Source organism: Diplotaxodon limnothrissa, linkage group LG11 (genome assembly GCF_057381915.1).
Source record: "Diplotaxodon limnothrissa isolate DT_005_m linkage group LG11, D_limnothrissa_male_GT1.1, whole genome shotgun sequence".
In the NCBI taxonomy this organism is placed as follows: Eukaryota; Metazoa; Chordata; class Actinopteri; order Cichliformes; family Cichlidae; genus Diplotaxodon; species Diplotaxodon limnothrissa.
The window spans coordinates 34,577,247-34,593,241 of NC_140606.1; the positions used below are offsets into that span (position 1 = coordinate 34,577,247).

At 44.6% G+C, this 15,995-nt stretch overlaps 1 protein-coding gene across 2 annotated transcripts in view; it reads left to right on the forward strand.

The window, feature by feature from the left end:
* The first annotated feature begins 626 nt into the window (after positions 1–626).
* The window catches only part of thsd7ab (thrombospondin, type I, domain containing 7Ab), a 230,880-nt gene continuing 215,511 nt past the window's right edge, over positions 627–15,995 (forward strand). For both annotated transcript variants that reach the window (XM_085366672.1, XM_085366673.1), the window contains exon 1: positions 627–777. In XM_085366672.1, the coding sequence (XP_085222798.1) occupies positions 627–777 (151 nt within the window). The remainder of the gene's footprint in view (positions 778–15,995) is intronic.

Consider the following 15,995-nt stretch of genomic DNA (forward strand, 5'->3'; position numbering starts at 1 on the left):
CAAGGAATGAGCTTGTTAGAGATGCAGAATGTAAAAATAAAGGGAAAGTAATGCAGCGAGATGAGAAAAGATGAGGGCAGGGGAGAAAAATAGGAAAAAGCCAGAAGTAGAAAAGGAGAGAGCGAGCGCAGGGTGGCGGAGGGAGAAGAGCAAATGAGTGAGCGAATAGGAGTGGAAGAGAGAGAGTGAGCGAGAGCAAGTGAGAGGGAGGGAGGCGTACAACACTGCAGACACTCGCCCACTGTCACTGCTCCACAGCCAGAGGACAGAGGCAGCAGCGGCAGCAGAGGAAGCGGATACGATGGAGGAGGACGACTGTACCATCCATCTGCAGCTCAGTCCCCGTCACTGACAGCCTCCCTCTGGGACCATCCTGCCAAGTTGGGAACAAAACTACACTCCTGTCCTTCACAACACCAAGTACTGGACCCTCAACTCCTGCAGGAACACTGTGCACAAGATCATCATTATTTTTCCCGCTCTTGCACTCCCGCACACTTACTCACACACCTTCTCTCAAACTGAAGCACACTTCACTCTGCCTATTGGACTAGCGAGTTTTTTGTTGTTTTCCATCATCGCTGCCTTCCGAGCTGAGTGGATTTACTTTTATCCTGTGGAGGACCATGGGGCTGGGGTGGAGGGGTACAGGAGGGGCCATCCAAAAAAGGACAGAGGAGAGCTGGTACCATTTGGTGGCATTGCTGCTGTTGTGTGGTTTCTGGGAGGCTCACACACAGACAGATGATGGGAAGTCTGTCTACTTCTGGGAAACAGGTACTGCTAAACCACTAATTAGAAATTAAATGTGATCCTTTGCTTTACATATGGAGTGTTTATGATAGCTGCTGATGTATTAGTGTGTTGCTTCTGAGTGTGGGAGGTCACATACCGTAGCTGCGCCAACAGCACAATCAGTCAGATCTTATCGTAAATGTTTTCTATCTCATTATATGTGGATAATGTGGCATGAACAGGGTGATAACCGTTTTATGGCACGTTTTAAATCTATGCATGCATCGGTGGAAATAAAAGCTTCTTAGATCTAGTGCAGAAATGTTCTCATGACTTATTGGGTTTCAGAGATCTAAAAGGCTTCCAGATGACACACTTTGGCTGTCTCAATTTTTTTTTTTCGTTGAGGTTTACGCCGCTGAACTTCAAAGATGCATACACTTGAAAAATGACCCAGAAATCTACAGTAGAATCTCGCTTCTTCGTACTGAATCGCATGTGGCACGCAGGACAACTATGATCCATTTTTCAATAGATTAGTTTCATCTCCCTGAGTCTCAGGTGATGCACTGTTATTGAAATGTTGCTGTTGTGTTTTACAGCATGCAGATGATTGATAGGCACTGCATCACTATTGCGGTTGGCAACGGGTTTGATGCTGCTGATACAAAATCAGCTCTGAATATGAGGGTGTTGTGTGTTTTTGAGGCTCACGCGTGTAGAAGATTGTAGATTGAGTGGGTACAGTAGTTCTTATCTTTACACGTGCTTGTTCTCTACACTGAATCTAGCTGCACTGAAATGTCTATCAGAGACACATCTAAATATTGAGTGCTGTGGTGAATTAGATCCCCATACTTGATGCTGAGCACTACTCTAAGGTTTTAGAGTACATATCGTGCACTAGGTTCAGATTAACACCGATAACTACTAACAGATGCAAAAATTAACCTTTGCAGTCATTTTTAAAAACATCTAGGACGTCCTTTAAGGCACAAATTAAATAACGATCGCTTCATTTCCCAGTTTGATGCTCAGGAGATTTAAGGTGTGCTCTTCTCATTCAACGTTTGGAAAAGTTTTTATTTTCTCAATGCCGGTACAACTTTGTCATCTCTCTCAAACTCAAACGGCGCCACTCTGCATGTCCTGCCCCGCCTTGCTCAGCACCAGTCCCCAGTTGACGTATCCCACGTCTCTCCCGTGGTTCTGCATCTTTAAAGAGGATGTAGCTGAGTAAGGAGATTAAAGGAGCAGGGATTTAACAACCCAGGAAAGACAGCCCAGGGAAGAGACTTGAGAAAGAGAAAGGCAGAGTGAGCACTGCAGGCAGAGAGAGGGACTAACTTAACCTACATCTACCCTACTGTAGGTCATAATGATTATGCCTCTCTCCCACGCTACAGCACCTTTCTCCCACACTATACAAGCTCCTCAACTGGAAAGCTCTAGGCTCTGCGCTTTGAAATGTAATCCAGTGTTGGGAGTTTGTTCACTTCTTCCCAAATAAAAGGTAGTGCATTGATTTCAGCCCTGGAGTGTTCTTTCTTCTGAGTCTCTTTGGTTTGACAATTGCCTGCAGAGTATTAAAATCACATAGGGCAATTTACTGCTTTGGATCCTGGTGCTTTTCATCAAAATGTGATTATGTTTGTGCAAGATTTGCATACTTTTTCTTTCCGTTATTTATTTATTTTTTTAAGAAAAGAAACGCAAAATACGATGATGTTTGTGCACACTTGCAGAGTGTGCAGTGGAGGGAATATTCTTGTGGCAAGCAATGCTCTGATGTTTTGCATATTGATGAGTCTAGCTGAAATACAGCCCCTGTCTTCAAAACTGTGGGGAATTGGGCCTGCATTGCTTTTATTGCCTTCTGTGGAAATATGATGTATCTCTTTTGGAAGGTGAGACAGTTCATTGGTGATTTTTTTTTTCTTTTTTCATGGAGAATACTATTCAAATGAAGCAGATGGAGACAACAGGATCCTCCAGCAATTGCAAGTGATATTTCTGCAGGTGGCGTTAGGATAGCTGAAGGAAAAAAGAAAATGATTATAGCCACCATGAGGATGATGGTAGTGATGATGGTGATGGTGATAATGGCATACCACAGATTTTCTGGGGCCTCTGAGTGTTTGCTGGGAGTTTGCCTTCGTCTCAGATCCTGTTTTCACGCCATTTTCTCCCTGTCACTTTCTCACAACTGTGCACTCCTTCTACACTTCTTCCTCTGCATCTTTATCACTTTGTTTCCCTGTCTAGCACTCAGACCATATTTTGCATTGCTTTTTTAAGAGCCACAGCCCAAACAATAAAACAATGAAATATGATGAAATCTCAGAGAAACTTATTGTCACGAGGCAACACCAGGATGTCAATCTATCTATTATAAACCCCCCCAACCCATCCTTGCCTCCACAAACACGCACCGCAGCAGGTGCATCTTCCCGATTCAGTTACAGTGTGTGTGCTTCATTATACTCAGTTGTTGAAGCAACAAGGTTGCCAGGTTTGTACTGTCAAGACCTCCCATGTTTGCCTGAGGACAAGGCAATTACAGGTGGTGGAGTATTATGTACTGTAGTATTTCGATATCTTGAGCATCTGCCTCACTGTAAGTGCTCCTTAAACAGGGCTTTGAGGTTTGATACTGATGCATGTTAATGTTCCAGTGGATCCTTAAATGCATCAATTATCCACAACATTAAAACCACCTGCCTAATATTGTGTGATCTGTCTCAACCCGGCAAACAGCTCTGATGCATCAGTGTATGTGTAACCCTGGTAAGATTTACAGCAATCAGAAGTACAGGGTTCTTTGAATGCATCGTAGTCCTTGTCTGATAGTTTAATTTCCGGGCTTGCCCTGAAGGCACCATCTGCGGCTCCGTGCACGTGAAGGTGTGGTGTAGAGGAAAAAGGACGGCAAGGAAAAACTCCATGCTGCCGCGGAGCACGGTTTTTTCCAGTTGAAAGAGAGGAAAGAGGTTTAATTAACATTTGTGAGAGAGCTGTCGTTAGCGGTGAACCACAGACGGGTACCTACCTGAAAGGAGTCGGAGTATTTCTTCGAACTTTTTTGAACTATTCTGGTGAGTTAGCCTAGCTCACTTAGCACCGCTATTGCAGTTCAATGCACTGGAAAAAATAACTAACCAGTCAGAATAGTAGTAAATGTGTTTAATGATGTTTAAGATGTGTTTTCATAGTATTGCAATGTTGTGACAGTTTTGTTTATTATGAGTGTCTAGTGTTTTACTTTCTTGGGCCTGCTAGTTCAGCCGCGGCCAGCTAAGTGGTTATGCGCAGTTCACGTGCAATAGCTGTGCTGTTACTGTAACTGCGGGTGATGCACAGTAATACCGGTGTGTTTACTTTTAATGTGTCACAAGATGCAAATTTATTTTAATATTTCAAAAAGAACCAAGGACATTAGGAACAAGGACATTTAAGGAATGTGGACATCTAACATTCTGCATATTTGTGTGCAGACTGGTTTTTTTTTGAGGTACAGTTCCATGGGTGCCAAGTGAGGAGCTGGTATCGTGGGTCTAAGACACTGTTGCTGCTGTGGAGGCCTTCTCTGTGTCAGGACGCTACACGTTGATGCCTGCCGTACCAGGAGGGCGGTAGGAAAAAAAAACAAAAGGAAGCCCACCTGAGAGATACCTTATCATTTTCTTTGCTACTTATTCTCCGCCTGAGATTCAGGTCGTTTTCAGTTCTTAACCCAGGACAGTGGGTAACTGAATAAACTGACACCATAAGGAACTGGACACTCACATGCTATTTTCTTTTCTTTTTCCTTTTCTTTGGGGTGTTGAAATATTGTGTTTCTTGTCTTACATCTATTTTGATTGTTTCAATTATTTTGTGATGCATTTGAGATGGTTACTGCATTTGAAGGTATCCCTACATTGAGGATGAGCAAAGGGAACTGATCCAAAAGGAAATATATAAAGCAAACTTTGTTTCACAAGCCTGTGGTCGTGCGTGTTATGTGGGTTGGAAGTCTCATTGCTCTTACAGAGTTGCTACCGCCAATCTCCTTCCCAAACCTAGATTCGGATATTGTAGACATTGCACTTGGGCGAGCAGTATAGATCATCTCTTTATAGATAGAGGGACACACGTCCAGGTTACATAAAAAGTGGCGAGCCAGCCAGGAGATTGGTTAATAGTAGCTTCCTGATCTTCCACCCCACACTACGCACGTTTGAGATTTTTGAGATTTGTTCCACTGAGTCAGGTATGGATATTTGCAATCGTTTTGAGGTTAATGGTCAAAACTCCCTGTATGTAACAGGTATAGGACCAGAATACACAGATGAGGAAATAACTGCTGTGTTCAAAGTTAATGGAGATATTTCTAAATTAGTGAGGATCCCTGACGAATCAGGACAACCAGAGGGTAGAGCCCTGGTCCAGTATGCATCTGACAGGTCTATCTCTAGAATCGACCCCATTACTTTGGGTACCGTACCAAGTCCAAAGGACCCAGCTGTGATGTGGTTTGCGAGGACCATTAGAGATGTTTGTCAGGAAGTGGTGGGGAGGGAGATAGCTTGCAGATACCTGGACGAACTAAAGTCTGTCGCAGGCAGTGGCAGGAAAGGTTTCTTGAATGTGCTTCAGGAGGAACTGCATGGGAACCAGGGCACATCACATGACGTACACAGTAATGCTACACAGCCCTATGCAGCTCAAAATGCTAACACACCTAATAATGATCAAAATGAGCCTGCAGAGCCCACACATGTTTATAGTGCATCTGCTAGTTTACCAACGAGCCCAGTCCACATCAGTGAGGATGTTTTTAACCCCCCCCAGATCCAGAGAGTGATTGTGGAGCATGTCATCCGAAGTGAGTCCACCACTTCACCATCCCCACAAATAAGGTTGCGCACCTTCTCTGGGCGGATGCCAAGGCCAAACGGTGAGGTGGACTACGAAACATGGCACACCCAAGTTGATCTTCTCCTTAACGATCCTTCCTTGAATGATGCTCACAAGGTGAGAAGGATTCTTGAGAGCTTGCTGAGTCCAGCAGCTGATGTTGTGAAGCCTCTTGGCATCTCTTCACCACCAAGTGTCTACATCACTCAACTTGATTCTGCTTTTGGTGTTGTGGAGGATGGAGAGGAGTTGTTTGCGGCATTTCTCGGCTCTAACCAAGATAGTGGAGAGAAGCCATCAACATACTTGAACAGGCTCCATAGCCTCCTCACAAGAGCAATTTCTAGAGGGGGAGCCTCAGCTGGAAATTCCAATGATCATTTGCTCAGACAGTTTTGTAGGGGCTGTTGGGATCAGAGCATCATCATCGGCTTACAGTTAGAGTGCAAAAAGGGAAATCCACCAACATTTCCTGAATTCCTCCTCATGCTGAGGACTGAGGAAGACCGCCGTTCCACAAAGCTAGATAGGATGAAAAAGCATTTAGGTGCTTCGAAAGCTAACATGTATGCCCACCATGTTTTTGATATGCCCTCTTATGACTGTGAGCCTGTCCCACTGCCTAACTCAAAGCCGAATGAGACATCAAAGCTTGAAAAGAAAGTAAATGAGCTAACTAAACAGTTGGAAAAGCTAAACAAAAAGCCACCGAGCCTCACTCATGATAGTAATCCTCCCCTAGTGGTAAAAGCAAAGCGAGATGAAACCTCTGATATTGAGAACAAGATAGCTGAACTGACAAAGCAAGTTGAAAAACTAGCACAAAATCAGAGAGAGAGTACTGAAAAGACCGACTGCTTTGCAATCAGTAGTAGTAACATGAAGAGGGGCCTTAAGGTGCCTGGAATGCCGAGGCCGTGGTTTTGTTTTAAGTGTGGGGAAGACAACCACATTGCTGCTCACTGCTCCAATGAACCCAACCCCGCACTGGTTCGCAAGAAAAATGCAGAACTCCGGGAGAGGCAGGATAAGTTTTTAGCTCAGCAGGCTGCTTCCCCATTCACTTTAAACTAGTAGCAGCTCCTGTTGTGGGACGTCCAGGAGCTGCAGTTGATGATAACCCCTGTCCCAACAGATCAGTTGATGGTGCTGGAACACAGAAGAAAGTCATAACCCACACAATGACTGAAACCTACCGTTGCACAGAGCGATCTATACCTGCAGGGCTTGTAGGTCCTCGTTGTGCGGCTTCTGTCTTTCTTGAGGGTGTACAGTGTGAGTCCATAATGGACACCGGCTCACAAGTTACAACAGTGTCCGAGTGTTTCCATAAGAACCATCTGTCTCACTTACCTATACATCCAATTCATGCCCTTCTTGAAATCGAAGGAGCAGGTGGACAGCAGGTCCCCTATCTTGGTTACATAGAAGCGCGTGTCACTTTCCCGCTGTCTGTTCCTGGCAGGAAAGAGGAGCTAGTCGTGTTAGCACTTGTGGTGCCAGAGTGTCAGTTCAACAGCAGGACCCCCCTGTTGATTGGTACCAATGTGTTATTACGACTTTATGAACAAGTACTTGAACAGGATGGTCCAGAGGTTGTTTGCAGACTCTTCTCTAGAGATTTTGCAGTGATCTTCCAGCATATTGCCCAGATCCATGACCTCAACAACCATGCTCATCCTGTCAGGTTACATGGTGGAAACCCCATCACCATCCCTGCAAAACAAAAGTGCTGCATCACAGGTGATGTCAGGTTGAAAAGGAACAGTCAGACCACATTTGTGCTTGAACCCAATGAACATCACAGGTTGCCAGGTGGCGTGTTCCTTGAAGCTGCTCTGATGGACATTCCATTTAAGTCTAGCTGCAAGGTCCCGGTCGTCCTGCGCAATCTTAGTGACCATGATGTTACGCTGCAGCCAAAATGCATCATTGCTCAAATATGTGCAGCTCAGCAGGTCACATCACTTGGACCAGTGAAAGGTGACTCTCATCACAATAAGCCTGACAGTGACAACCTCGAGTTCAATCTTGATGATTCACCAATATCTGAACAATGGAAAGATCGTATCACCACCAAGCTTAGATCTATTCCAGAAGTCTTTGCTGTGGATGACCTGTCATATGGTCACACCACTGCAGTGAAACATCACATTAGGCTACATGACGAGACTCCTTTTAAGGAGAGGCCAAGGCCTATTCATCCCAGTGACAGGGAGGCAGTCAAGGAGCATCTTAAAGAACTGCTTGATGCAGGAATCATTAAAGAGTCACAGAGCCCTTTTGCATCCCCAGTGGTCTTGGTCCGGAAAAAGAATGGTTCTATCAGGTTATGCATCGACTACAGGAAGCTAAATGCTCGAACCATCAGAGATGCATACGCTCTTCCGAACATTGAGGAGACCTTTGCTGCCCTTAGCGGTGCTAAATGGTTCTCCGTCATGGACCTTAAATCTGGTTATTACCAGGTTGAGATGGCCGAAGAAGACAAGCCTAAAACCGCTTTCACGTGTCCCCTCGGCTTCTTTGAATTCAATCGCATGCCTCAGGGTGTCACGAACGCACCAAGCACTTTTCAGCGCCTTATGGAAAGGTGTGTCGGTGACTTGCATCTCAATGATGTATTGGTGTTTCTGGACGACTTGATTGTCTTTTCAGACACATTGGAAGAACATGAAGCACGACTCATGAAGGTGCTGAACCGTCTTAAAGATTTCGGTCTAAAGCTTTCTCCGGAGAAATGTCACTTCTTTAAGACGTCAGTAAAGTATCTTGGTCATGTCGTGGATGCACGAGGAGTTCATACTGACCCTGACAAGATATCCGCCTTGAGAGACTGGCCTCGTCCTTCAAATAGGAAAGAGCTTAAATGTTTCTTAGGCTTCGCTGGGTATTATCGGCGGTTTGTCGAAGGATATTCCCAGATAGCCAAACCTCTTAATAGCCTGACAGCAGGCTACTATCCACCAAAGAAAAGGGGCAAAGTGTACAAGAGGGAACGCTTCACGACTCTTGTGAGCCCTAATGCACCGCTCGGTGAGGAGTGGACTTCGGAGTGTGAGAGTGCATTCAGAACCCTGATCAAGAAACTGACGTCTGCGCCCATCCTTGCTTTTGCGAATCCACAACTACCATATGTTGTACATACTGACGCTTGTCGCGATGGATTGGGGGCAGCGCTCTATCAAGAGCAGGAGGGGAAGCTCAGAGTTGTCGCGTATGCCAGTCGAGGTCTTTCCAAGAGCGAGAGAAACTACCCTACGCACAAACTCGAATTCTTGGCCTTAAAGTGGGCCGTTTGTGAAAAGTTCAGTGATTTCCTTTATGGGTCAAGTTTCACTGTGCTTACCGACAACAACCCCCTCACATACGTCTTGACATCTGCGAAGTTAGATGCTGCTGGTCATCGCTGGTTAGCCGCTCTTTCTACTTACCAGTTTACCATCAAGTACAGAGCAGGGCAGGCCAACTGCGATGCAGATGGGTTATCCCGGCGGCCTCAAGGTCCGCCTCTTGAGGATGAAGCTTTCACTAAAGAAAGAGAGAGAATAGAGGACATGAAAAAACGGTTCATGGAAGCAGGAGATGACATGGATCATGAGGTGTTCTCTGCATTATGTCAACGTCATCTTGTGATGGTTAAAGATGAACGTCACCCTCATTCAGAGCAGCCTGTCATTGCGGAGTCTCTTGTTGTCGACCCTTCTGTAGTGCCTGATGTTTTCGATGAGGGCACTTTACCATCCATGGCTAACTCTGACTGGTGTAATGCTCAAAATAATGATCCGTCTCTCTCACGTGTCATCACCTTTGTGAGGAGAGCTGTAAAACCCAGTTTCAGAGAGACAAACCTTGAACATCCCGATGTCAAACTTCTTTTTAGGGAGTGGAAAAAACTTGAACTCAGGGATGGTGTCCTGTACAGGAAGTGGTCTGAGCGAGGCGAACTGGTGTATCAGTTGGTCTTACCCGAACAGTTCAGAGAGAGGGCACTGCAAGGAGTGCATGATGATGTTGGCCATCTCGGTTCTGAGCGTGCACTTCAGCTTGCTCGTGCCAGGTTCTACTGGCCGAGAATGGCCAGAGACATCGAGGAGAAGTGCAAAAAGTGCGAACGCTGTTTCAGGCGGAAGGCTGTGCCTCAGAGGGCCGCGCCTTTGGAAAACATTTCTGCTACTTATCCACTTGAACTTCTTTGTATGGATTATCTATCCCTTGAGCCGGATGATAGAGACACGAGAAACATTTTAGTCATCACCGACCACTTTACAAAATTTGCTGTGGCGGTGCCGACTAGGGATCAGAAAGCCAGAACTGTTGCGAAGGCTTTATGGGAGAACTTTATTGTTCACTACGGGTTCCCCAGTCGTCTGCTCAGCGACCAGGGCAGGGACTTTGAGTCTAAGACGATCAGAGAACTCTGCACACTGATTGGAGCAGACAAAGTTCGTACCACCCCGTACCATCCCCGGGGAAACCCAGTGGAACGATTTAACCGGACCCTCCTTGGTATGCTAGGGACCCTGGAAGAAAGAGACAAATATCATTGGAGAGATTTTGTCAAACCTCTGGTCCACGCATACAATTGCACGAGAAACAGTACAACAGGCTATTCGCCTTACGAACTAATGTTTGGTAGGCAGCCCAGACTGCCGATTGATCTTGTCCTGGGAATCCAACCTGATATGGCAAGTCACAAGACCCACTCAGAGTATGTCAAGGGCCTTCGTCAACGCCTACAGGAGAGCTACTCATTAGCTGCTAAAAATGCCAAGAAGAGGGGAGAGAAGAACAAGGCTAGGTTTGACAGGGAGGTCAGGGCAGCTGAACTCTTAGAAGGGGATAGGGTCTTAGTGAGAAACGTGAATATCAGGGGGAAACACAAACTGGCAGATCGGTGGGAACAGAAAATCCATGTTGTTGTCAGACGGATTAGCGACAGTCCTGTTTATGTAGTCAAACCTGAGACAGGGGAGGGGCCACACCGTACGTTGCATAGAGACCTTCTTTTGCCGTGCGGGTTCCTACCTGTAACTGAGATCAGAGAGCAAAGTTCTTCCACTGACGCATCGAGGAAAATGAGACTGAGGGGCAAAACAACAAAAGGCGTGCAAGGGGACACTGATTGTCAGGAGGACGAGTCGTACAGTGATGAAGATGAACTGTATCCTAATACATGGATGCCAGAAATCATCACGAAGGGTCCTTTCCTGCAGAGGGAAGGAGGCTTCAATGAGCCTCAGCCAGTTTCCAGGGTATTAAACCCAGACACCCCTTCTTTTGTGCCCCAAAGTTCCGCACACTTACCTGAAAGACCTACTCACGAGCTTCAACCAGGAACTCCTTATGTTAGCTCTGAGAATAGTGGTTCAGTTACACATCCTACTTCACACTGTAGGACTCCGGACCATATTGTCATTGATATTCCTGAACCTGATGTGACACAAATCTCACCTGATGAAGAGAACACAGATCTCATCACCACAGACCCTGTAGTTGCAGACACTGACAATGTAGTATCTGAGAGTCAAGAGTCCGAGAACGCAAGTGTCCGGCGTTCTACTAGGGAGAGACGTCCGCCTCGGAAACTCACCTACGATGAGCTGGGGGAGCCTTTAACCTTGGCCATTAGTTCATTCTTTCAGGCTTTAGGGGCTGCTATTTCACATGTGTCTGTACCGGTAGGGGCAGGTATGCATGCTGGGACTCATGCAGTCTAGAGGGGGAGAATGTAACCCTGGTAAGATTTACAGCAATCAGAAGTACAGGGTTCTTTGAATGCATCGTAGTCCTTGTCTGATAGTTTAATTTCCGGGCTTGCCCTGAAGGCACCATCTGCGGCTCCGTGCACGTGAAGGTGTGGTGTAGAGGAAAAAGGACGGCAAGGAAAAACTCCATGCTGCCGCGGAGCACGGTTTTTTCCAGTTGAAAGAGAGGAAAGAGGTTTAATTAACATTTGTGAGAGAGCTGTCGTTAGCGGTGAACCACAGACGGGTACCTACCTGAAAGGAGTCGGAGTATTTCTTCGAACTTTTTTGAACTATTCTGGTGAGTTAGCCTAGCTCACTTAGCACCGCTATTGCAGTTCAATGCACTGGAAAAAATAACTAACCAGTCAGAATAGTAGTAAATGTGTTTAATGATGTTTAAGATGTGTTTTCATAGTATTGCAATGTTGTGACAGTTTTGTTTATTATGAGTGTCTAGTGTTTTACTTTCTTGGGCCTGCTAGTTCAGCCGCGGCCAGCTAAGTGGTTATGCGCAGTTCACGTGCAATAGCTGTGCTGTTACTGTAACTGCGGGTGATGCACAGTAATACCGGTGTGTTTACTTTTAATGTGTCACAAGATGCAAATTTATTTTAATATTTCAAAAAGAACCAAGGACATTAGGAACAAGGACATTTAAGGAATGTGGACATCTAACATTCTGCATATTTGTGTGCAGACTGGTTTTTTTTTGAGGTACAGTTCCATGGGTGCCAAGTGAGGAGCTGGTATCGTGGGTCTAAGACACTGTTGCTGCTGTGGAGGCCTTCTCTGTGTCAGGACGCTACACGTTGATGCCTGCCGTACCAGGAGGGCGGTAGGAAAAAAAAACAAAAGGAAGCCCACCTGAGAGATACCTTATCATTTTCTTTGCTACTTATTCTCCGCCTGAGATTCAGGTCGTTTTCAGTTCTTAACCCAGGACAGTGGGTAACTGAATAAACTGACACCATAAGGAACTGGACACTCACATGCTATTTTCTTTTCTTTTTCCTTTTCTTTGGGGTGTTGAAATATTGTGTTTCTTGTCTTACATCTATTTTGATTGTTTCAATTATTTTGTGATGCATTTGAGATGGTTACTGCATTTGAAGGTATCCCTACATTGAGGATGAGCAAAGGGAACTGATCCAAAAGGAAATATATAAAGCAAACTTTGTTTCACAAGCCTGTGGTCGTGCGTGTTATGTGGGTTGGAAGTCTCATTGCTCTTACAGAGTTGCTACCGCCAATCTCCTTCCCAAACCTAGATTCGGATATTGTAGACATTGCACTTGGGCGAGCAGTATAGATCATCTCTTTATAGATAGAGGGACACACGTCCAGGTTACATATGGATATGGGACATCTGGGGTGTCCTGTGGTGCTTGGCATGGTGAATTTTTGGATCTTGTAGGTTTTGATGAGGTTCTGGCGTATCCCACAGATGCTCAATTGAATTGAGCTGTTTGAAAGATGGGATAATGCTTTTGTGGCTCATTGTCATGTTTCTTGAGCTGTTCCTGAGCAGTTTTGTGGCATGGCTGGATGCCGCCATCAGAGAAGCAGTTGTTCGACAAAAGTGTTTGCAAAAGCGGTCGCAAAAGAAATCCACTTGTATGGACATCAACAGGAAAATAAACCTCAGTACAACATGATCCCCATTTTGTAAATTATGGCAAAAAAGATGATAAAGCAAAGTGTAAGATGAGGAAAGGTGGGAATTCACACACCAATGGGTGCTGACCAGTTACAAGTAACGTGCTACTGTAATCCAATTACTTTTTTCAAGTAACGAGTAAAGTAAGGTATTACTATTGCAGAAAAGGTAATTAGATGACTGTTACTCTCCCGTAAGCACGCCGCTTTACTGCGTTACTAAAACCGTGATTTTTTTTTTTTTTGCGAGAGTCTCTCATGACAATGACGTAAGCGAGTGTGATGTTCGTGGCAACAGCTGTGTGCAGATCAACAATGGATAATATAACAAGTGCGGCAGAGAGTATGACCGTGCAGCGTTTAAAGCGTGGAAGTACTGACCTTACTTTGAGTTTGAATCTGTAAAAAGTGACAAAAACATTAGTGTCCGCTGTTCACTGCGTGGGAAGAAAACTTCTTTTTACAATGAAAAAAACCCCTAAACTTCTGAGCAAGCACCGACAGTACGCTGCCACGGGAATGTGAAACTCCCAGATCCTTCCACTGACCACTACGACACATGTGCACCAGGGCAAACCTCCGCCTGCCCCACTCCTGCTATACAGGTGAAAATAGAGCAACAGGACCGCTGAGTCTTTGATTTTATTTATTTTCTGCTGTGATTTACATGCATTTATTTGAAAGAGTGACTGTAAACACAAAAAACTATTTCATTTTCTGTGCTGGAATGTGCAGAAAACAGGTTTAATCAAATTTCTTCCAGTCAGAGAATGTTGCATATAATTTAATCCCTGTGTTTTGTCTTTGTGCCATTCTGCCTTTAATCAGTTCGAACCAATCTCTCTCTCTCAGCTGCATGAAATAGTCTGCAAGGTTAAGACTACCAACTGTTCCACCGATGCTATCCCCTCTCGGCTTCTGAAGCAGGTTCTGGACTCAGTCGGACCTTTCCTTCTGGTCCTGATCAATGCCTGCCTCAGTTCTGGTTGTTTTCCAACACCCTTCAAGCACGCTGTTGTTCAACCTCTCCTTAAAAAGCCTAATCTAGATCCATCCCTACTCTCTAACTATAGGCCCATTTCCAACCTCCCTTTTCTGTCTAAAGTACTGGAACGAGCCGCCCTCACGCAGCTCCAGCTATTTCTTGACAATAACAATCTCTATGAGAAGTTCCAGTCTGGTTTTAGAGCTCGGCATAGCACAGAAACCGCCCTTCTGAGAGTTTTTAATGATTTGCTTTTAACTGTTGACTCTGGTTGTGCTGCTGTCTTAGTAACCCTGGACCTGACAGCAGCCTTCGACACTGTTGATCACAACATACTGCTATCCCGCCTTCAACATTGTGTCGGTTTAAAGGGCACTGTCTTAAAGTTTTTCCAGTCCTATTTGAATAATAGGAGTTTTTCTGTTCACCTTGGTGAACTGTCATCTCCCAGAGCTCCTTTAACCTGTGGCGTACCTCAGGGGTCCATACTAGGCCCCCTGTTGTTTATTCTGTACTTGCTCCCTCTGGGCGATGTGCTCCGTAAACATAATGTGTCCTTCCACATCTTTGCCGATGATATTCAGATCTACCTCCCTCTGAGGTTGAACTGCAATGTTTCTTTGCAGCCGCTACTCTCCTGCTTGTCTGACATTAAGACTTGGATGACTCTTAACTTCTTACACCTTAATGAAAGCAAAACTGAAGTCATTGTGTTTGGGCTTCCTAAAGATCCCAACTTCTCTCTTGACTTTTTGGGACCCCTAACCTCCGATTGCACTTCTTCCATTAAGAGTCTTGGTGTTATTTTTGACAATGCTTTTAAACTTGATAAACAAATCAGCTCTGTAGTTAAGGGATCTTTTTATCATTTGCGGATTTTAGCCAAAGTCAAGTCTTACCTTTGCAGGAACGATCTAGAAAGAGTGGTCCATGCTTTTATTACTTCACGGCTAGACTACTGCAATTCCCTCTATGCTGGCCTAGATCGTTCCTGTCTACATCGCCTTCAACTGGTGCAGAACGCTGCCGCTCGCCTGTTGACCGGTTCAAAAAAAAGAGACCACATCACTCCGGTTCTCTGCTCTCTCCACTGGCTCCCAGTTGCCTTTAGGATTGATTTTAAAATCTTATTGCTGGCTTTTAAGGTTTTAAATGGCACTGCACCTTCTTACCTGTCAGAACTCCTTAGTACTTATCGCCCCAGGAGATCTTTGAGGTCAGCCGACCTGATGCTTTTAGATGTTCCCAGGTATAAATTAAAGACAAAGGGAGAGAGGGCGTTTGCTGTGGCTGCACCCAGACTGTGGAACAGTTTACCTCCTCACGTCAGACTCTCCAAAAGCCTAGAAACTTTTAAAACCGCTCTTAAAACTCACCTCTTTTCATTGGCTTTTAGAAAGGTTTAATTTATTTGTTTTATATATTTTTATTTTATTTTTATCAGCGAGGTGTTATTACGAAATTGTGTTCTATTGTATTTTATCTGTATTTACTGTACAGCACTTTGGTCAGCCTTGGTTGTTTTTAAATGTGCTCTATAAATAAACTTGACTTGACTTGACTTGACTTAATGTTTGCTTCATGCGTAAAGTTAAAAGATTAAAACTAATAAAACTAGTTTCAAAAAGAGACTTTTTCATTTGATTACATTTTATATGATGGATTATGCAGAAAAAATAGAATTGGGCTGAAAGATCTATTGCTTTATTACCTATTCAGGTTGTAAATCATTTTTTAAAAAGTAACTAAGTAACTAAGTAACTAATTACTTTTGAAGATAAGTAATCAGTAAAGTAACGGGATTACTTTTGGGGGGAAGTAATCAGTAATTAGTTACTGATTACTTTTTTCAAGTAACTTGACCAACACTGGTGCTGACACTGTAGCTACAGCAGTCGTTTATATAGAGGTCTATGAGTCCCATGGATGCTCAGTTTGATTAGGATGTGGAATGTTTGGAGTCAATGCTT